The sequence below is a fragment of the Camelus bactrianus genome, chromosome 11 (genome assembly GCF_048773025.1).
Source record: "Camelus bactrianus isolate YW-2024 breed Bactrian camel chromosome 11, ASM4877302v1, whole genome shotgun sequence".
Classification (NCBI taxonomy): Eukaryota; Metazoa; Chordata; class Mammalia; order Artiodactyla; family Camelidae; genus Camelus; species Camelus bactrianus.
The window spans coordinates 68,680,061-68,702,352 of record NC_133549.1 but is presented as its reverse complement, the minus strand read 5'-3'; the positions used below and the strand labels follow the sequence as shown (position 1 = coordinate 68,702,352).

At 36.0% G+C, this 22,292-nt stretch overlaps 1 protein-coding gene across 8 annotated transcripts in view; it reads left to right on the top strand.

Annotated features, from left to right (window-relative positions):
• CFAP70 (cilia and flagella associated protein 70) overlaps positions 1-22,292 on the top strand; it is a 71,789-nt gene that overhangs the window by 41,823 nt on the left and 7,674 nt on the right. For 5 of the 8 annotated variants that reach the window (XM_074374184.1, XM_074374186.1, XM_074374181.1 and 2 more), the window contains 9 exons: positions 352-477; positions 2,846-2,979; positions 3,101-3,216; positions 3,414-3,638; positions 8,161-8,319; positions 8,876-8,997; positions 10,486-10,638; positions 11,142-11,303; positions 14,901-14,990. In XM_074374184.1, the coding sequence (XP_074230285.1) occupies positions 352-477; positions 2,846-2,979; positions 3,101-3,216; positions 3,414-3,638; positions 8,161-8,319; positions 8,876-8,997; positions 10,486-10,638; positions 11,142-11,303; positions 14,901-14,990 (1,287 nt within the window). Of the gene's footprint in view, positions 1-351; positions 478-2,845; positions 2,980-3,100; positions 3,217-3,413; positions 3,639-8,160; positions 8,320-8,875; positions 8,998-10,485; positions 10,639-11,141; positions 11,304-14,900; positions 14,991-15,056; positions 17,509-22,292 lie in introns of those variants that run through there. The other 3 variants (XM_074374187.1, XM_074374185.1, XM_074374188.1) reach the window with 3 other exon arrangements.

Here is a 22,292-nt window from a genome sequence, read left to right as displayed (position 1 = left end):
ATGATAATATTTGTCTGTACACTAGAGAAAATGAAAGAAGCTATTTGAGGTTAGAAATATTTTAGGGATTCTGACTGTCTTGAGGTTTGAGGGGAGCAGTTCTGCCCTAAATAATTTTTATTCACTTCCATGAGCTCAGACTGTTGGTATTCAGATACCTGAGCTTCTTTTTCAACCTTGATATTTATCTCTTGGTTCACTCTCACTCTCTTACTGTATTGGCAAGACCATAAGAAACCTCACTATCATTTTAGATATCATGACTAGAGTCTCGCATCTGATTTGTTCTTATAAAACTTCTCTACTTCCAATTGATTCATTTTGTCTGCCTAACATCTTGATACTGACCAGACCATGCCAGATGATGTTCAAGGCACTACTTCAACCATTTACATCAGCAGTGAACAGCTTCGACTCTTTGCATTTGAAGCAGAAGTCAATGAGAACTTTGAAATGGCAACAGTGTACTATGAAGAGGTAATTAAACACCTTCCCAGTAGTTGTTGTTACAGCTATTTGTACAATATGGGTATAATAAATAGTAGTTTTTGATTGTTTAAAATCCAACCTTATTAATGAAAGGATAGACACATAGATCAATAAAACAGTCCAAAAATAGGTTCACACAAATAAGGCCATTATATTTTTGACAAAAATTGTAAAATAAATTCAATGCAGGAAGAATAGCCTTTTCAAAAAATTGTATTAGAACTTTTGGTCATCCATATGCAAAAAATGAACCAATGAGACGGAAGAGTAAGAGGACATGGAGTTCACCTCCCCCCCATGAACACAATAAAAATACATTTAAATGTGGAACAATTCTCACTGAAAACTATAACTGAAAACTGGCAGAAGGACTCCTGTACAACATAGGCTGAAAGAAAGATACACACATAATCAAGTAGAAGGGGAGGGGAAGTGATCAGGTTGGGACCTGTACCCCTGGGAGGAGACCCAGGGGAAAAGGGAAACTGCACTCGCCTATACCCTGGGAACTGGGTTGAACCACAGACTGGGCAGCGCAGTCTCTATGCGGAGGAGGCCAGCGCCTTGGCTGGTTGGAGGATCACTGGGCAGATAGGAAGGGTGGGGAAGCCTGGACCCCTCTTGTGAGGAGTGCAAGCATGCTGGTTTGCCCCAAGGCAGGACTGAGAGAGGTCTGCCCTAGTGGCAGGGTTTTCCATGACTGCTTCACCATGCACCCCAGTCCAGGGCAACTGAATGCTCCAGCCCCACTCTGACTGTGCCACAGTGCAGCATTGGATCTGGGGTGGCCATGACTCAACTACAGGCTGCATCTGGGAAGAGCTGCTGACACCTACACATTTAGTATGTTGGACCTCAGTATGCACACGGGCTCTACTTGCTTCAGCACTCTGCTCCTGTGGTACAAAGGTCCTGGTGCAAGGAAGGAGAAAAACACATGGTGAATGGGAACATAGCCAGTCCAAGGCCAACACTCAAGGCTTATGCTCCAATGACTTGTAATTAGACACCCCCTAATCCCTGCCGTCCCTGACAGAGCAGTGATGGCCAATGATCAGAGAGGAAGTCCTGCCTTACATCTGTTGCCGGCTCTATCCTCTGCATCTCCAACCCCACCTCCTACCAAGGTGATAGATGCCAGCATACCCTCAGAAAAGACTTGACTGACATCCACATCAAATCTAGTTTTCCCATTCTGTGAATTACCTTTTAATTCTGTTGATAGTTTCTTCTGATGTACAAAAGGTTTTAATCTTGATAAAGTCCAATTTGTCTATTTTTATTTTATTGGCCGTGCCTTTGGTATCATAACCAAGAAATCATTGTCAAATCCAATGCTGTGAAGCTATTGCTCTATGTTTTCTTCTCAGAGTTTTGTAATTTTAGGCCTTATATTTAGGTCTTTGATCCATTTGAGTTATTTTTTGTATATGATGTTAGGTAAAGGTCCAACTTCATTCTTTTGCATGTGAATGTTCAGTTTTCTTAGCACTTTTTGTTTAAAAGACTGTCCTTTCCCTATTGAATGGTCTTAGCACCTTTGTCAAAAGTCATTTGACCATATATGCTAGGATTTATTTCTGGGCTCTCTTCTGTTTCCTTGGTCTACATGTCTGTCTTTATCCTGGGATCAGACTGATTACTGTAGCTTTATATGTTTTGAAATCAGGAAGTATGAGTCTTCCAGTTTTATCCTTCTTTTTAAAGACTGTTTTGGATATTCAGGGCCCCTTGAGATTCCATATGAATTTTAGAGTGAGTTTTCATATTTCTGCAAAAAAACATCGTTGGGAGTTTGATAGAGATTGCATTGAATCTGTAAATTGCTTTGAGCAGTATTGATATCTTAACAATTTAGGTCTTCCCATCTGTGAACATGGAATGTATTTCCATTTGTTTATGTCTTTTAAAATTTTTTTCAGCAATGTTTTATAGTTTTCACTTATTATGAGCTGCTTTTATTATTACATATTTGTGGCTAATCTTATACTTGCCTTCTCAAGACTATGACAGAAATTATTATATGTGAATCTCTAAAATGAAACATGAAATGAATCTTTAGGTTCCCAAGTAATTGGATGAGCATATGATGACCAGAACACTGACAGGAGGAAGCAATGAGTCGAAGATTCATTTTTACATTATTTCAGCAAGTATTTAATGACCACATACTATAAGCTAGAGAAGTGACGGTGCTAGGCATTTAGAATTCAGTGGTAGGTAAAAAAAGAAATTATAGTTTCTAGTTTCAGAGATTTAAAAGTTTTATGGAGTGCTTACTATGTGATGTTATGTGCATAAAGAACATGGCGTAGTGTCACAATAACCTTGTTCCTCTTGATGTTTCATGTGTTAGAGGTTGGTCCGTGAACCCCAGAACCTGGAGCACTGGCTGGACTATGGTGCCTTCTGCCTCCTAACTGAAGACAATATCAAAGCACAGGAGTGTTTTCGGAAAGCTCTTTCCCTCAACCAGAATCATATCCACAGGTATGGTTGAAAGGGAGATAAGGAATGAGAAGGAGCAAATAAGCTTCTATATGAAATTGTCATGGTTGCATGGCTGTGACATGAGACCACGTTGTTAATAATGTTGGTGGATTCTTCTCAGCTTGTTGCTGTGCGGTGTCCTGGCTGTCCTGATGGAGAACTATGAGCAGGCAGAAATTTTCTTCGAGGATGCTACTTGCTTGGAACCAACTAATGTTGTAGCCTGGACTTTACTTGGTTTGATATTTTCCTGTGATATGAATGTGTTTTCTTTCATTAGAAGATTTTCCCTATTTCTTTCCACTCTTTAATGACTCATTATGTAGTTTTAAGCTTTGGTAAAAATGTGGGGAATTTAAGTGAAATTTTGCAATTCTTCAGTATTTAAGGTGGGAAATAGTCCCATTTTGCTTCAACATCTTTTTTCCCTTCAGGCTTGTACTATGAAATTCAAAACAATGATATTCGAATGGAAATGGCATTTCATGAAGCCTTCAAACAGCTTCAGGCACGAGTATTTCAGGCACAAGTAACAACGCAGAGGAGCACTGGGACTGTGGAGTATGTTGAAGAAGGAGGGAAAGCAGAATCCAGTTTAGGCCCTTGGGGAATTACTAGTGGTTCTTCTACAGCAGCAACCAAGGTGGAAGCCCCAGCAGGTAGGACTAGGGAGATGATGAGTGTCTATTGGAAAAATTACTGATCTTATGAATAGGACCTGGCACGTAGTAGGTACTCAGTAAATACTTAAGTGAATGAGTAGGTGGGGTTCTGAGTTGTTCCAGGGATACCTGAAAAGGGTCTTCTGAAATATTTCCTCGTTCATATGACTTAAAGTCCAAAGATTCTATTGTTGCTATTCTGTATTTGGAGTCTTAGAGAATTTATTATCTCTTTGTATCCCTAAAAGGAATAGTATTGTAGCCGAGTAAATTTCTTTCTTTTTCCCACTCCCCTTTCCCCACCATATAAGGTCCCACTCTTGTAATGGTTAAACTTATTTATTTATTCATGCATTCTCTTTTTACCCTGTTCTTCACTGCCTTTCTCCTTTCCTCCACTTTAGGAAATCAGTCTTTCTAATGTGTTTAATATGTGTGTTTTTGTTTATGTGTTTCTTGCATATGTTACTTTACTTATAAGTTACTGCACATTGTTATTTTATGTACATGTATTTTCAACAGTTTGAGATATAACTGACATTTCATAAACTACACATATTTAACATGCACAGTTTGGTAAGTTTTGACATATGAACACACCCATGGAAACATCACCACAATCAAGATAATGAACTTATGCAAAATCTCCAAAACTTTCCTTACATACATTTCTAATCTTTCTCGTGCCCCCATTTCCAGATAGCCACCAATTAAGTTTCTATCACTATAGATGAGTTTGCATATTCCAGAATTTTAGAATTAAGTAGAATCGCACAGTATATACTCTGCTTTTTTATTTGACTTTTTCACTAAGCGTAATTATTTTGAGATTCAAACATGTTGTTGCCCATATCAGTAGTTCATCCTTTTCATTGCTAAATAGTATCCTGATGTATGGAGATACCACACTATGTTTGTCTGATCACCTGTTGGTATATATTTGGGTTGTTTCTAGTTTGGGACTATTAAAATAAAACTGCTATTGATATTTGTCTGCAAGTCTTTGTATAGACATATACTTTCATTTTCTTAGGCAAATACTTAGGAGTTGAATGGCTGGGACCCTGAGTTATCTTGCACAATGTTTTTATTTTTTAAATATCTGGGAATTTGCCAGATATTCTTGTTTTTTATTTCTAATTTGATTTCATTGTGGTTATAAAATGTAATTTGCGTGATTGAATCCTTTTTGCATGATTTTAATCCTTGAACTTCTTTTATGGTGTAGGATTTGATCTATTTTGATAAATGTTCTAAATACACTTGAAAAAAATGTATATTCTGTTGTTGAGTGGAGTGTCCTATAATATCAATTAGGTTTAGTTAGTTGATTGTGTTATTGAACTCTCCACATCCTTTGTAGTTCTGTGCCCTTAAAGTTTTGTTTAAATAGCTCTTCCTACCTCAAGTCACGTTTTCTTCAATTAACTTTATAGTATTAGTTTTACATTTAGATCTTTAATCTATTAGGATTCCATCTTTGCATGTGATTGTAGGTAGGCTTCCAGTTTTATTTTTCTCCATATAAAGATCTAGTTTTCTCAAAACTATATATTAAACCATCATTTTTCTCCTTTGATTTAAAATATATATTCTCTGAACTCTATTCTGTCTTACTTGTCTTATCTTTAAATAATATCACACTCTATTGCTATGATGTTGTAGTATACTTTAATATCTGGAATATGAGGTTCTCTCATTTACTTGCCTTTTGTATACCTTACTTACCTATTCATGAACCTTTATTCACCTATCTGGAGTTTGTAGTGAGTTTATCAAGTACATTAAAAGTCCAGTTGGAGATTTTATTCAGACTGTATTGAACTTATAGATTAATATAGGGATAATTAATGTCTACCTATTATTAAACCGTTCCATCCAAGTATGTGGAGGATCTCTCCATTTACTCAGGTCATCTTCTGGGTTCTTTATTAGAGTTTTAACTTTTTTTCCAGTGAGGCTCTGTTTAAGTAATTCATAGATATTTTATAGGTTCCATTGCTATCATAATAGTATCTTATTTTAATTATGTTTTCTAGGTGCTTATTATTGGTATTTTTTAATGAATGATTTTGATTTTCTACATTTTAGATTTAAGTATATACTATTATTTTTTAGATTGAACTGTATATAACAATCTTATTTGCCTCTTGTTAATTCAAGTAGATTATTAATTATATATGTTTTTCAGAATATGGTTATCATATCTGCCAATATGAAGTGTTAACTTTTCCTCCCAATCCTCATACTACTCATGTCTTTTTATTATCTACAATAATATGATATGTATCAGTTGTGGTGTTCAACCTTGTCTTCTTTCTTAGCTTAAGGGAAGTGAGTTTAATGTCTATTAAGTATAAAATATGCTGTAAGCTTTTTCTAAAAAAACCTTTACAGAATCAAGGAGGATCTCCTCTATTCCTAATTTGCAAAGAATTTTTTTCATTAATAGGTGTTGAACTTCATCAAATTATTTTTCTGCATCAGTTTAAAAAATTTTCTCCTTTTACCTATTAATATAGTGAACATTGTTGATTTCTTTTATATTGATTAATCCTTGCAATAATGGGATAAATCTTACTTGATCACAATGTATTAATTTTTAATATACCTTTGGATTTCAATAGCTAATGCTGTATTTTGGATCATTGCATCTTTGTTCATAAATGAAATAGACTATACTTTTCTTTTGTCATTTAGTTTTATAATCAAGATTTATTAAGCACCTTTTGTTCCTTTGCTCTTCTGTATCAACTTACATATGATAGCAATTGAGTTTGACTTAAACGTTTGGCAGAACTCAACCATAAAAAAACCAGGACCTTGGGGTTTTTGGCAGGGAAAGTGTTTGACTATCATTTCATTTGATTAATCTTTAATATATTTGTGTTCTATATTTCTTATTGTGTTATTCATGGCATTTTATGCATTTTAGGAGTTCACCAATTTCATTTAGGTTTAAAAATTTTATTAGAATATGTTTTTCATATTAGTCTGTTATTTTAAAACAGACTTTAATTTTTTAGAGCAATTTTAGGTTCACAGCAAAATTAAAAAGGTGTAGAGGTTTCATATATACTCCTTGTCTCCACACATGCAGTCTTTCTTTCCCATTATCAACATTCCTGGTGACATATGAGGTGCTGTATCTTATATGCTTATACTATCTGTATATCTTCTTTGGTGAAATGTTTATTAAGGTCTTTGGCCACTTTTTAATAAAATTGCCTATATTTTTATTAAGTCTCTTGCAAATATTTTCTCCCAGTTCTGTGGCTTGTCTTCTCCTTCTCTTCACATTGTCCTTTGCTTGCAGAGTATAAATTTTTAATCCCAATGAAGTCCAGTGTGTCAATTTTTTCTTTCAAGGATCGTGCCTTTGGTGTTCTATCTAAAAAGCCATACTCAATGTCATCTAGGTTTTCTCCTATGTTATCTTCTAGGAGTTTTATAGTTTTTGCAGTTTACACTTAGTTCTGTGATCCATTTTGAGTTAGTGTTTGTGAAGTTATGAGGTCTGTGTTTAGATTATTTTTATTTTTTTCATGTAGCTGTCCAATTGTTCCACTGCTATTTGTTGAAAAGTCTATCTTTGCTCCATTTTATTACCTTTGTTTTTTGTCAAAGATCAGTTTACATTCATGTGGGTCTGTTTCTGTGTTCTCTGTTCTGTTATACTGATCTATTTGTCTGTTCTTTTGGCAGTACCACACTGTCTTTGTTTTTGTGTTTTCTAAAATATATTTTTATTGAAGTATAGTCAGTTTACAATGTTGTGTCAATTTCTGGTGTTTTCAAAATGGTATCTTTTTCTGTAGCAGAGAATGACCTCTTCTGATTAACAGCCAGCTAGTACTGATCATTTCCTAATTGGCATTGCTTTTTATTTTTATTCCTAAAACATTTGTTATTTGAGAGACAGATTGGCATGTTTAAGAGCTTCCACAAATTATTTAACTTTTCTGTGATTCACTTTGTTTAATGGAGCATAATAAATAAATCTCATAATATTGTGAAAATAAATAAGATTATACATTACAATCCTTAGTGTAATACCTGGCATATAGTCATGTTCAAATATAGCTACTTATATGATGATAGTGATGATGATGATGATGATGATGATGATGATAATGATTTTGAACAATAAGATAAAATAGAATTCCTGTCATTCAGGGGTTTTAATATTATCTAAAAATATGTTAATCTTCTCCTCTGGATTCTTTGTGGGTTTACAAATAGCTTTTGTAATAGGTATTTGTTTGACATTATCATGACTTGAGCTAGCAGCAGGGTTGGACTGGGAGTCATAGTGACAGAAGCTGTGCTGTCAGTTTAGCTTACACTCTTTAAATTATTCAGAAATATTAGAAGTCTGAAAAACAAGTGTTTCCATGCAATATTTAGGGAATGTGTTTCCTGTGCTATGGAAATCAATTGTATTTTATCTCCTGTAATAACCTTTTAATATACAATGTAAGAAGGGGTTTTTTTTTTCATTAAAATTTAATCTTTTTAGGGCTGGGAGCTCCATTATCCATTCTGGATGAATTTCTTGATGAATCCTCTAACCTGCAGTCTGATTCACATGAACCCATTTTGTCTGTACAATCTCAGGATCCAAATACCAGCCAAAAACCATCCAACACATTTTTCAAGGGGATACCAACAAAAAAAGGTAATTAGAATAAAGATTTCCACTTGAAAGAAGGGTATAAACTAACTAGACAGTGATGAAAACTCTTATGATAAGCAAAATGGCAATCTTAACTTGCTTGAAGTTGATTCGTTTATAATATTGTTTAAGTTCCTTCATATGAGGCTAGGCTCTGAAATCCAATCTTAATAATGTAACTCTTTAAATAGTAAGGATTTATATTTAGCTCAGAGAAGTAGCCAACTAAAGACCTGTGATTTCCTAAGAAAGAATTTTCATTTTTAAAATATCCACAGATTTAGAGTATTTACAGATCTGTTTCACATTCAGGAAGACATGAATACTTAAAAAAAAAAAAAGCTTTCATTTCATTCCGCTTGCATTTGGGACCACCAGTAGACTAACCTTGAGAACCTTGAGATCTCCTCTTTAGGGGCCATTGCTATAGAGTAATCTACTGATTTCAAGATTATAATTTTTCTCATATGTTAGAGTAGAATACTCTCCCTGCTATGTGTCTGAGCTTCTGACATTTTTCCTCTACATCTAATTGCCTATTATTTTAATGTATTTTCAGAAGCATCAAAATGTCAAGAGTCATTGACTTGTCTGCATCCCACTCCTTATAGTGTTTCCCAGACTCCTACCACCATCTTCATGGAGACCATACACTTCTTGATGAAGGTCAATGCTGTGCAGGTCAGAATATTTAGAAAAGGTCAAGTAGATGGAAAAATTTTAATGAACTACTTATAATGTCTTAGCAGTGTCTTTGCAAACTTAAATGTATATGATACAGAAATCAAATATGCTTTTGACATCACACTATAGGCCCAGTGGGATAAACATCCAAAAATATGAACCGCTCTCTGCAGAGAGCATCAGGAGACCTCACTGCAAGTCTGCTCCCTGTAGAATACCAGCAGAGCAAAATCAGACTCACATGTAGCCTAATGCCACCTTATTATGGGAACTCATATTATGTGAGTGTTGGGGGTTCACAGGAGCCTAATCATACCCTTCTTCCATTCCAGTTTCTGAACCAATTGGAAATAGATACACAGTGCTATATGGGGGATAAAAATATTAATTTTTTATTGGTAAAGCTGGGCTGGAGATGTGACTGGTCCCAGATTTGACTTATCCATGCAGTCACAGGTGGAACAGCTAGAGAACTGCAGTCCCCTTCCAGAGAAAAAGAGCTTCCTGCAAGGTCTACTTACCACATAGGAAATAAGAAACATACCCATGAAGTAAGCAGTGGGAGAGAGAGCAAAATCCAGGAGCCAAGAGAATTGACTTTCAACCTGTAGAATGATGCTCCACTTGAGGGTGGACAAGCTCAAGAAAGAGCAAGAATTATGAACTAGGTGGGGTGGACCACATTAAACAAGAGCCTTTAACATACTAACCTTTCACAATAGAGAAATAGGTTCTCTGTCTCCCTGATTAAATAAATCACGTTTCCCCATGTCCAGGAGCCAGAATGCTGGTAGAGGGAACAGCTGCAAAGTCCCCCATCCCCTGGTATTTTCCTAAGCAGGTATAAATGTTAGTGGAAATTTCTATATTATAGGCTGAGATGAGAACAGAGGGAGAAGAAAAGAAGGGCTTCCCCCTCTACTTAGCAAGTACATAGGACTTCGTGAAATTTGCAGGCCTTATATAGTATTAAAAACAAAGAACAGCCAAAAGTATAAAACTAGTGAACATAACAAATATTTGAGAGTGTGTCGGAAATAGGCATTTATATTGCTAGGATCCCGAGTCTGGAATTTTAGAAAGGGAGGTTTTGCCTCACTTTAAGTTTCCTTACAGTGACAGCTGCCTCAAAATACTACTTCATATGTACACGGAGTGGTTGATGAAATGCTTCTGTCTGCTACACAATAGGCTAAAATTTAAAAAAAAAATAGGCTAAAATTCATCCAGTATGATCAGGAAGATACAATACTGCAGATAATTCACTTGGAAATGTGACTAAGTAAATAGCTGGTAATGGAATCATGATGTGGTGAATGTTTATAATTCACCCGTATCATTTTGAAAATGACAAGTATTTCATTCTATAATATGTTCCTTATTATTTATATCAGAGACATAAGAGAATCTTCAACCATGAGAGCTATGAAACTGATACAATGCAGTCGTTTACATGTTTTTTATAAACTGATTTTTTTCTTGCAGTATGTACACAGAGTACTTGCACATGAGCTATTATGCCCTCAAGGAGGCCCAAGCTGTGAGTATTACTTGGTGCTGGCCCAGATACACCTTCTCAAGAAGGACTTTGCTAAAGCAGAGGAATGCCTTCAACAAGCAGCCCAGGTGGACTACCTGGTAATAACTTTTGCTAGAGCCTCTTAAGGAAAGGGCAAGCAGGCTTTCTTAACAGTGGTGATGCCATATCACATGTAGATTTCTGGTTCCCAGAGGCGGGGGCCATGAGCTGTCAGTAAACTCAATTATCTGTTTTCTTCCATTTGGTTTTCTTAATCAATCATGAGTTTTACAAAGGGCAGAGAAAGGATAAGGACAGCTCTTTAGCAAACCGTTATCTATTTCAAGTTTCCTGAACTTCTACTTTCTTATTGTGAATACTATCATGGTTATGCTTGAATGGTTTTCTTAATATTTACCCTAAAGACAAAATTGCTTTGAAGAATGTAAGAAAGAAATGAGAGGGCAGTCCTAGAACAACACCTCCCAGTGCAACTGATGGCCCTCATTGTAATTTGCAAAAGAACATGGACTTAATCTAAGTTTAAATGTTAAACAAAGATCATTAATGTACTTTTAAATACCACTTCATCCCATGTATTACTTGTTCTTCACTTTCTCAGAACCCCAACGTCTGGGGCTTGAAGGGTCATCTCTATTTTCTGAGTGGAAATCATGCTGAAGCCAAGGCATGCTATGAGCGAACCATTAGTTTTGTCGCGGATGCTTCTGAGATGCACTTCATCTTCCTGCGACTGGGGCACATATACCTGGAAGAGAAAGAGGTGAGGGATAGATGGTGGGGAGTAACTGTGTAAATCAGGTCGTGGTCTGGGACCTGATTAGAGTTCAAGCATTGACATCCATCTTTATGGACTAAAAATAGCAATATGATAATGACATTTTTACATCCAAAGATAAAGTGACTTGCCCAACATCAGATAACCAGTAATTAATAGAAGCAGGATTCAAACCCAGGCAGTCTAGAATTAGAGTCTGTAATTTTAACCATTATGATACTAAAAAAGTTAAGAACTCAGTAAGTATTATTTTAGATATTATTTTAGCTAACTTTCTTTTATTAGCAGTAGTAGAAACATTCATAGCTTGAGTTAAGTAACAGAAAGTGTCATGGGCTTCAAAAGAACTTCTCCAAACTTCCTGTTCAACACAAAGCTTTATATGTAATTCACCTGAGGCTAACTCCATTCCACTGGGCACTGTGACATGACCTTTTAGCACTTCCTCTCCACAAGTCCTGTCTATATTTTAGGAAATACCCACAAGGCCTTCTAAAAGAAACTTTCTCTTATGGAAAATTTCAAATGCATACCTAGTAGACAGAATCAGAGAATGAACCAACTTGGACCCATCATCCCACTTCAACATTATCAACATTCTGCCAAAGGCTTTTTGACTCGATGCTTTTGTTTTGACTTCATTTCTCTTTCTAGAACACACAATTTATTTTATTTAAAATAAAACAACAACAGCAATGAGAAGTTACAATGCCTTATAGTTTAAGGAGGAAAGCTCACATAGGCTTGAGAGAGAAAAACCACTGTCCCATTGTGGTGAAATAAATAAGAAAAAGTTTTCTTTCTGAAGTTGTTGCCAGCTGCATCTTCTCAGAGCTACTGACTTACTCAGTTCTAGGCAGGCAATTCTTAAGCTGTTAGCTGAGGCTCAGCTATTGCTCAATCTCTCACACTTGAGTTACAAGACAGGGAGTCTTTTGTGGGCAGTTTCCTTGGGAAGTTTGGTTTTTGTTTTTCTAAATGCCTCCTGTACTACTGTAGAGAGCTTTAGACCTTTTACAACAAGGTAACAAACTCTCAGTATGAGGCCTTTATCGAGTATACCCCAAAGTTCACAGACTATGTATCTGTCATCCCACTACATGGTGTTGCTTTTAAGTGAAAGGGGATAATCCATAAAGTCAAGGTGGAATTCAGATAATCATCGTGGTTACCTAGAACTTCCAGTGTAACACCTTGCTTCAACTTATGCAGAGGCTGTAAATGTCTGTGGGACTTCTACATCAGTCTGCCCTTTAATTTGGTTTATCCCTATCTTCTCACTAGTTTTCTTGTGATAGCTTCCTTAAAGTAGACATAAAAATATAATCCAAGTCCAGAATAGCCAACATAACATTGAAAGAGAAGAATAAAAGTAGAGAATTGACCCTACCTGACTTCAAGACTTACTATAAAGCTACAGTAAGCAAGACAGTGTGGTATTGGTGAAATAATAGACAAATTGTTCAGTAGAACAGAATAGACAATCCAGAAGTAGACCACATAAATATAGTTAACTAATCTTTGACAAAGGAGCAAAGGCAACACAGTGGAACAAAGAAGATAATCTTCAACAAATGGTGGTGGAACATTGGACATTCACATGCAAAAAATAGGTATCTAGACACAGACCTTATACCCTTCACAAAAATTAACTCCAAATGGATCATAGTCCTAAATGTAAAATGCAAAAACTATAAAACTCCTAGAAGATAACATAGAAGAAAATCTGTATGACATTGGGTATGGTGATGACTTTTTAGGTTCAACCGCAAAGGTATGATCCATGAAAGACAGACTTAATAAATTGGACTTGACTGAAATTAAAAACTTATGCTCTGCAAAAGACAATGTCAAAAGAATGAGAAGATAAGCTATGGACTGGGAAAAAATATTTACAAAAGATACATCTGATAAAGGACTGCTATCCAAAATATACAAAGAACACTTAAAGCTGAACAATAAGAAAACAAACAACTCAGTTAAGAAATGGGCCAAAAACCTTAACAGACAGCTTACCAAAGAAGAAATACAGATGTCAAATAAGCACATGAAAAGATGCTCCACGTCATATGTCATTAGGGAAATGCAGATTAAAACAATGATTGAGACAGGCTGGGACCTAGAGCCCTTTGCTGCAATGCTTGCACCTGGACAAATGTCTCCTCAAACAACAGAATATAAAGAAACTGTAAGAGACTAAAAATAACTGTACATGTGCAGTTGGGGCAAAATATGAACAACAAGACACAAAAAAACCAAAAACTCATTGGCCACTTCTGAGGTGTTAGAGCAAAAGTAGATCCCTGCACATAATCTCTGCACACAGCACCACCAGGGGGGTGGGCTGAGTAGCTAAGTCACCCCCCTGGCCTGATCCATGAGTCCATCCCTACCCTTACCCCATTTAAGGGACCAGCTCGCCCCCATTCAGGGAATGAGCAAGGGAACCTGTTACTTGTTTTCACTCCCTCCTTCTGCATCATGAGTCCCAATAAAGCCTTATCTGAATTTCTCATCTGGCCTCTTAATTTTTATTGATTAAGGAGTTCAAGAACCCTGGTCAGTAACATAATGAGATATCACTACACACTAAAATCTGACCAAAATCTGAAACACTGACAACACCAGATACTGGTAAGGATGTGGAGCAACAGGAACTCTCATTCATTGCTGGTGGGAGTGCAAAATGATACAGCCACTTTAGAAGACAGTTTGGCAACTCTTTACAAAACCAAAAATATTCTTACCATATGACACAGCAGTTGTGCTCTTTGTGTTTACCTAATGGAGTTGAAAACTTATGCCCATACAAAAACCTATGCGTGGATGTTTTTAGTAGCTTTATTCATAATGGCCAAAACTTAGAAGCAACCAAGATGTCCTTCAGCAGGTGAATGGATAAATAGCCTGTGGTACATCCAGATAATAGGGTATTACTCAGTGCTAAAAAGAGATAAGCTATCAAGCTATGAAAAGACATAGGGGAACCTTAAATTCATACCATTAAGTGAAAGAAACAAATTTGAGAAATATACATTACTGCATGACTCCAACTATATGACATTCTGGAAAAAGCAAAACCATGAAATCAGTAAAGAAATCAGTGGTTTCCATGGGTTGGAGGAAGGAGAGTGATGAATAGATGAATCACAGAGAATTTTTAAGGCAGTGGAAATATTCTAATAATGGAAACATGTCATACAATTATCCAAACCCAGAGAATGTACACCACCAAGAGTGAACCCTAAGGTAAACTGCGGACTTTAGGTGATGACGATACGTCCACGTAGATTCATCAGTTGTAACAAAGGTACCACTCTGGTGGGGGATGTTGATAATGGGAGAGGCTATGCATGTGTAGGGACAGGAGGTAAATGGGAAATCTCTGTACTTTCCTCTCAATTTTGAGGTGAACATGAGACTTCTCTAAAAAAGTTGTCTTAAAAATATGTATATATACAATCCAAGAACTCATTTAACTTTGATTTGGAGTATAATTACAGAAGCCCCATGATTATCTTAGAAATGGAGTGTTTGAAGCTTCCAGAAGAACAATAGCTTAGTGACGCTTTCTTTCTACAGTACGAAAAGGCAAAGAAAACCTATATGCAAGCCTGTAAGAGATCGCCTTCATGCCTTACGTGGCTCGGACTAGGAATTGCCTGTTATCGGGTAAGAGGATCAAGGCTTGAAACTAGGCCTGTTCATACAGCTAACCTTGACTCCTTGGTCTTCCAGGCACCCTGGGGAGTCTGTGATGACAGTGAGCAGGCAATCAAGGCAGTCTTCTCTAATAAAAAGTTGCTCTTCAAAGTTGTTCTTAAACTGACGATCAATCTGAACTACAAAAAAAACTCCCACAAAAACTGAAGCATGAAGCTATGGAATAAAAATGTTCATGTTATTTAGTATAGAAGCTCGTAATTGTATGATGTTACCTGTAATTAAAAAGATACGGGATATGAAAACTCTACTCAATTCAATTAAAGAATTTACTTGGTACTTACTAAGCTCTGTGGCCCTTCTGTATTTGGGAGGAGCTGCTACAGCTTCTGATAGACCCTTTTCCCCACTATCTCTAAAAACTCTTTAGTCACTCTTCCCTCCTTTCCTCTAGTCTTTGAAAGAGGCATGCATTCTGCTGTTCTTGTCTAATTCCTTTGTGTGTACTTCTTGATTCTATCCCTCTCCTTTTCTCCCAATACCTTACTCTCAATATTTTCTTTCTCTTTGATTTACACTTTTAAGCTTTCCTTCTCATTCAGCTCTACAACAACCACCACCTTCCTGGTTGCGACCTTTAACCGAAAGAGTTGTCTGCGTTCTTTGTCTCCTGTTCCTCATTGCTATTTTGTTTACTGTAAAGAAAATATTTGTTCTTTATAGAAAATTTAGATGATACAAAATATAAAGAAAACATAAAAATATAGATAATCCTACCCCTCAATGAAAATTACCATTAACATTTGAATGCATTTTCCTCCAGCCTTTTTTCATACATACATGAAAGCAATTCTAATGTATAAAATTATAAATAATACATTTACTGCTTTGTAATCTTTTTTCTACTTAATAATATAGCATAGGTACCTTCTCACATCATCAAATAGTCTAAAACATGAATTTTTTTTCTTTAAAACGAGAGTTTTGATAACTGCATGGTATTCCCTAGTTTGGATACATAAGTAAGATTACCATATAATTTATCGTCTAAGCCAGGACACTTCTGAGAGTGAAAAGGAGGATATTAATAATTACACTGGGACACAAGGGGTGTCACAGAGCAACCAGGACATGTGATTACTTATATATAAGCCATATGCCCCCTGTGCCACCTTCCCAGAAAGGAAGTAAAATATTTTTAGCTATTAGAAATCTATCAGCACTGTCGAAAATACAAGAAACCAAGTATACAAACTAGTCAGTATAAGTCATGCTTCTATTTGCTTTAAGTAGTGTAAAATATATTTTCATTGAGATAGAAATTCAATAAGACTAGGGTTAAGCCCTATAGCTAAGGTGTCTGAGTAATCTGCCCACATCAGTGTTTTGGTCACATTCTACCTATGTGTGGATATACCATAATTAATTTGACCAACCACTTATTATTGGATGTGTCATTAGTTTCTACAGCTATACTGTTATAAATAAAGCTGGAATAAATATTCTTGAACATAAATATCTGTGATTAATTCTGTTATTTCCTTATTCTTAAAGACTAGAAAATTTTTAAAGTCTTTATAGTGTCAGTTCACCTTCTAGAGAGGCTGTATGCTGATTTATGCTCTGCCAGAGATATGAGAGTCCATTTTACTGTTACCTGATCAACAATGGGCATTATCATTTCCCAATTTGATAGGAATCTTAATTTGCATTTTCATCACTAATGAAGTGGAAATCACGTGATAGATGTATTTCTTTACTTGTGAATTATCTGTTTATTTCCCAGGTACCATTTACCCTTCACTTCATTGCAGTTAGGTATATACCTCTTAACACTTTGCTGAAACTTCTCTGACAAGGGCCCCCATAACACCCTAATTGCCAAATGCAATACATTTAGATGAAGTCTCTGTGGCACCTAAGCCTGTTGACTGCTTCCTTCTTGAAGCCCCATCTTCCCGTGATTTCCACAGTCTGCATTCACATCCAGTTCCATGCCTTCCTCTCTGGGATCCTTCTCAACCTTTTTCGCTGGCTCCTAGTTTTTTACCCACCATGATTGTTGGGTTCTCCTGAATTCTATAGCCAGCTCTTCTGTATCTGATTTATTCTCCCTAAGAAATATCATCTACCCCAGTGGTTTTTACTACCTCTTGTGTCCTAATGAATCCTAAAGCTTCAGTTCATAAGACTTTTCAAGTTCTGACTCTTACATCAAACAATGTAATGGACAGCTACATTTGATGGTCCCCTAGACACCTCAAAATGTACATATCCAACATATAACCTAATTTATCTCTGAAGCGTTCTCACATTCCTTAAGCCTGTATCTTCTCTGGTATTCCCTGTCTTGGTGAATTGAGCTATAATAAATCCAATCAACCAAGCTACTTCTGTTACTTTTAATTAGGCATCAAATATCATATTGATTTTGTCTCCTAAATGTCTGTTGAGTCTACTGTCTCCTCTCCATCCCTATTTTTACTGCTCGAATTCAAGCCTCATCTCCTCTTTATCCACTAGGGTGGTCTCCTGTCCTTCCTCAATTTATCTTCCACATTGTTATAAAAATGGTCTTTAAAATATGTGAATACCAGGTTACTACCCGATTTAAATCCTTTAGTGACTACCGCTTGTTTCAGAATAATATTCAGATTTTTTTTAATGACCTGGTCTCTTTCTAACTCTTTAGTCTTATCCCTTCCTTTATTTTCTCTCTCTCTTCCTCCTCCAGCCACACAGGTACATCAAGAGTTTCCTGAGCATGCCATGCTCTCTGAAGCCTCCATTTCTCTGTATATGAAATTCTTTTTACCTGGAATGCTTTTCTTCACCTTGTACAGCTAGAAAACTCCTATTTATCTTTTTTTTTTAATTTTTTATTGAGTTATAGTCAGTTTACAATGCTGTGTCACTTTCCAGTGTAGAACACACTTTTTCACTTATACATGAACATACATATATTCATTGTCGCATACTTTTTCACCATGAGCTACCACAAGATCTTGTATATATTTCCCTTGCTTCACAGTATAATCTTGTTTATCTATTCTATATATACCTGTCAGTATCTACAAATTTCGAACTCCTAGTCTGTCCCTTCCCACCCCCTCCCCCTCGGCAACCACAAGTTTGTATTCTATATCTATGAGTCTATTTCTGTTTTGTATTTGTTACTCTTTTTTTTTTTTTAAGATTCCACATATGAGTGATCTCATATGGTATTTTTCTTTCTTTTTCTGGCTTACTTCACTTAGAATGACATTCTTCAGGGATATCCATGTTGCTGCAAATGGCATTATGTTGTCATGTTTATGGCTGAATAGTATTCCATTGTATAAATACACCACATCTTTATCCAGTCATCTATTGATGGACATTTAGGCTGTTTCCATGTCTTGGCTATTGTAAATAGTGCTGCTATGAACATTGGGGTGCAGGTGTCATTTTAAGTAGGGTTCCTTCTGGATATATGCCCAGGAGTGGGATTCCTGGGTCATATGGTAAGTCTATTCCTAGTCTTTTGAGGAATCTCCATACTGTTTTCCACAGTGGCTGCACCAAACTGAATTCCCACCAGCAGTGTCAGAGGGTTCCCTTTTCTCCACAGCCTCTCCAGCATTTGTCATTTTGGACTTTTGAATGATGGCCATTCTGACTGGTGTGAGGTGATACCTCATTGTAGTTTTGATTTGCATTTCTCTGATAATTAGTGATACTGAGCATTTTTTCATGTGCCTATTGATCATTCATATGGCTTCCTTGGAGAATTGCTTGTTTAGGTCTTCTGCCCATTATTGGATTGGGTTGTTTGTTTTTTTTTCTTATTAAGTCATATGAGCTGCTTATATATTCTGGAAATCAAGTCTTTGTCAGTTTCATCTTTGGCAAAAATCTTCTCCCATTCCGTAGGTTGTTGCTTTGTTTTACTTACGGGTTTCCTTTGCTGTGCAGAAGCTTGTAAGTTTCATTAGGTCCCATTTGTTTATTCTTGCTTTCATTTCTATTGCTTGGGTAGACTGCCCTAGGAGAACATTTTTGAGATGTATGTCAGATAATGTTTTGCCTATATTTTCTCCTAGGAGGTTTATTGTATCTTGTCTTATGTATAAGTCCTTGATCCATTTTGAGTTTATTTTTGTGTATGGTGTAAGGGAGTGTTCTGGCTTCATTGATTTACATGCTGCTGTCCAGTTTTCCCAACACCATTTGCTGAAGAGACTGTCTTCATTCCATTGTATGTTCTTGCCTCCTTTGTCGAAGATTAGTTGACCAAAAGTTTGTGGGTTCATTTCTGGGCTCTCTATTCTGTTCCATTGGTCCATATGTCTGTTTTGTACCAATACCATGCTTTTTTGATTACTGTAGCTCGGTAGTATTGACTGAAGTCCGGGAGGATTATTCCTCCATTCTCTTTCTTTTTCTTCAGCAATGCTTTGGCAGTTCTAGGTCTTTTGTGATTCCATATAAATTTTATTATGATTTGTTCTAGTTCAGTGAAATATGTCCTGGGTAATTTGATAGGGATTGCATTAAATCTGTGGATTGCCTTGGGCAGTATGACCATTTTAACAACATTGATTCTTCCAATCCAGGAGCGTGGGATATCTTTCCATTTTTTTAAGTCTTTTTTAGTTTCCTTAATCAGTGTTTTATAGTTTTCCATGTATAAGTCTTTCACCTCCTTGGTTAGATTTATTCCTAGGTATTTTATTACTTTGGGTGCTATTTTAAAGGGGATTGTTTCTTTACTTTCTTCTTCTGTTGATTCATCATTAGTGTAAAGAAATGCAACTGATTTTTGTACATTAATCTTGTAACCTGCTACCTTGCTGAATTCTTCGATTAGTTCTAGTAGTTTTTGTGTGGACTTTTTAGGGTTTTCTATGTATAGTATCATGTCATCTGCATATAGTGACAATTTTACTTCTTCTTTTCCAATTTGGACCCCTTTTATTTCTCTCTCTTGCCTGATTGCTGTGGCTAGGTCTTCCAAGACCATGTTGAATAGGAGTAGTGATAGTGGACAGCCTTGTCTTGTCCCAGAGTTTAGTGGGAAGCTTTTGAGCTTTTCACCATTGAATACTATGCTGGCTGTAGGTTTGTCATATATAGCTTTTATTATGTTGAGATATGTTCCCTCTATACCCACTTTGGTGAGAATTTTTATCATAAATGGGTGTTGGATTTTATCAAATGCTTTTTCTACATCTGTTGAGATGATCATGTGGTTTTTGTCCTTTCTTTTGTTGAGGTGATGTATTACATTGATTGATTTGTGTATGTTGAACCATCCTTATGTCCCTGGGATGAACCCCACTTGATTGTGGTGTATAATCTTTTTTATGTGCTTTTGGATTCTATTTGCTAATATTTTGGTAAGGATTTTTGCATCTGTGATCATCAGTGATATTGGTCTGTAATTCTCTTTTTTGGTAGTGTCTTTGCCTGGTTTTGGTATCAGGGTGATGGTGGCTTCATAGAATGAGTTTGGGAGTATTCCCTCCTTTTCAATCTTTTGGAAGAGTTTGAGAAGGACTGGTATGAATTCTTCTTTGTTGTTTGGTAGAATTGCCAGTGAAGCCGTCCGCTTCTGGACTTTCATTTGTAGGGAGGTATTTTTTATTGCTAATTTGATTTCATTTCTAGTGATCGGTTTGTTCAAGTGGTCAGTTTCTTCTTGACTCAGTCTTGGTGGACTGTATATTTCCAGAAACTTGTCCATCTCCTCTAGGTTATCCATTTTATTTCCATATAGTTGTTCATAATAGTCTTGTATAATATTGTGTATTTCTATGTTATTGGTTGTAATTTCTCCATTTTCCTTTCTTATTTTGCTTATTTGTGCTCTCTCTTTTCTCTTCTTTGTGAGCTTGGCCAGAGATTTGTTGATTTTATTTACTCTTTCAAAAAACCAGCTCTTGATTTGATTGATTTTTTTCTATTTTTTTAATCTCTATTTTATTTATTTCCTCTCTGATCTTTATTATGTCCTTCCTTCTGCTGACTTTTGGTTTTTTTGCTCTTCTTTTTCTAATTCTTTTAGCTGGTGGGTTAGATTGTTTATTTGAGATTGTTCTTTTTTTTTTTTTGAGGAAGGCCTGTATCACTGTAAACTTCCCTCTTAGCACTGCCTTTGCTGTGTCCCATAAATTTTGTGTGGTTGTGTTTTCATTATCATTTGTCTCAAGGTATTTTTTAATTTCAACTTTGATTTCATCATTGACCCACTGGGTTTTTTTTAGTAGCGTGTTGTTAATCTCCATGCTGTCATTTTTTTCTCCTTTGTTTTTCTATAGTTGATTTCTAGTTTCATGGCCTTGTGATCAGAAAAGATGCTTGAGATAACTTATATCTTCTTAAAATTGTTGAGGCTTCTTTTGTGCCCAAGTACATGATCAGTCCTAGAAAATGTTTTATGTGCTCTTGAAAACAATGTATATTCTATTTTGGGGGGAGGGTGTAATGTTCTGAAAATATCCACCAAATCTAATTTTTCTATTGTATCATTTAATTTCCCTGTTGCCTTATTTATTTTCTGTCTGAAAGAGCTGTCCAGTGATGTTAATGCAGTTAAAGTCTTTGACAATGATTATATTCCCATCAATTTCCCCCTTTATCTCTCTTAGTAGTTACTTAATGTAAACTCCTATTTATCTTTCAATATTCACTGTAGCAGTTTCTTCTCTGAAGCCATCCTTTAATCTAGGTTAGAATTACTCCTACTTTCCATTGTCTCTCCACTAGATTATATATATGTTTTTATTATAGACATGTTTGTTTTGTATCAGAACTGTTCATGTGTTTGAGTTTTCTTTTTTTTTTCTTTGCATATCTGTCACTGAACTCTTTGAGGGCAAGGGCTCTGTTTTATCTCTTTATTCTCAGTATCTAGCATACTGTCTGACAGAGTAAATTCTTAGCAAATATAGGTTGATTGAATAATGAATTAATATCTCTGAGATAGTTAAAGTATGGACCAAGGTATAGGCATTGCTGAAAGGCTGTACATCATATTGTCTTGGGCCTAGAAACGCATTCTTTTCTTTTCTAAAACAGAAAAAGGGAAGAGCTATTTTACGGGGGAGAGAGAAGTACTTTATCCTTTCCTTAGGTGGCCTTTTGGAAGATTTTTACAAAGCTAACTCCTAGTTTTAGGGAGCAGCAATGGTAACCATGTGCCCATAACTCAGGGAGCACCCTAGAATCTCTGAATATTGTATTTTTTGCTCAGGACTGTGCTCTTAATAACTAACATTAGGGGAAAGGGAAACTTTCTGAACAATAGTGCTTTGACAGGCTAATAGGATT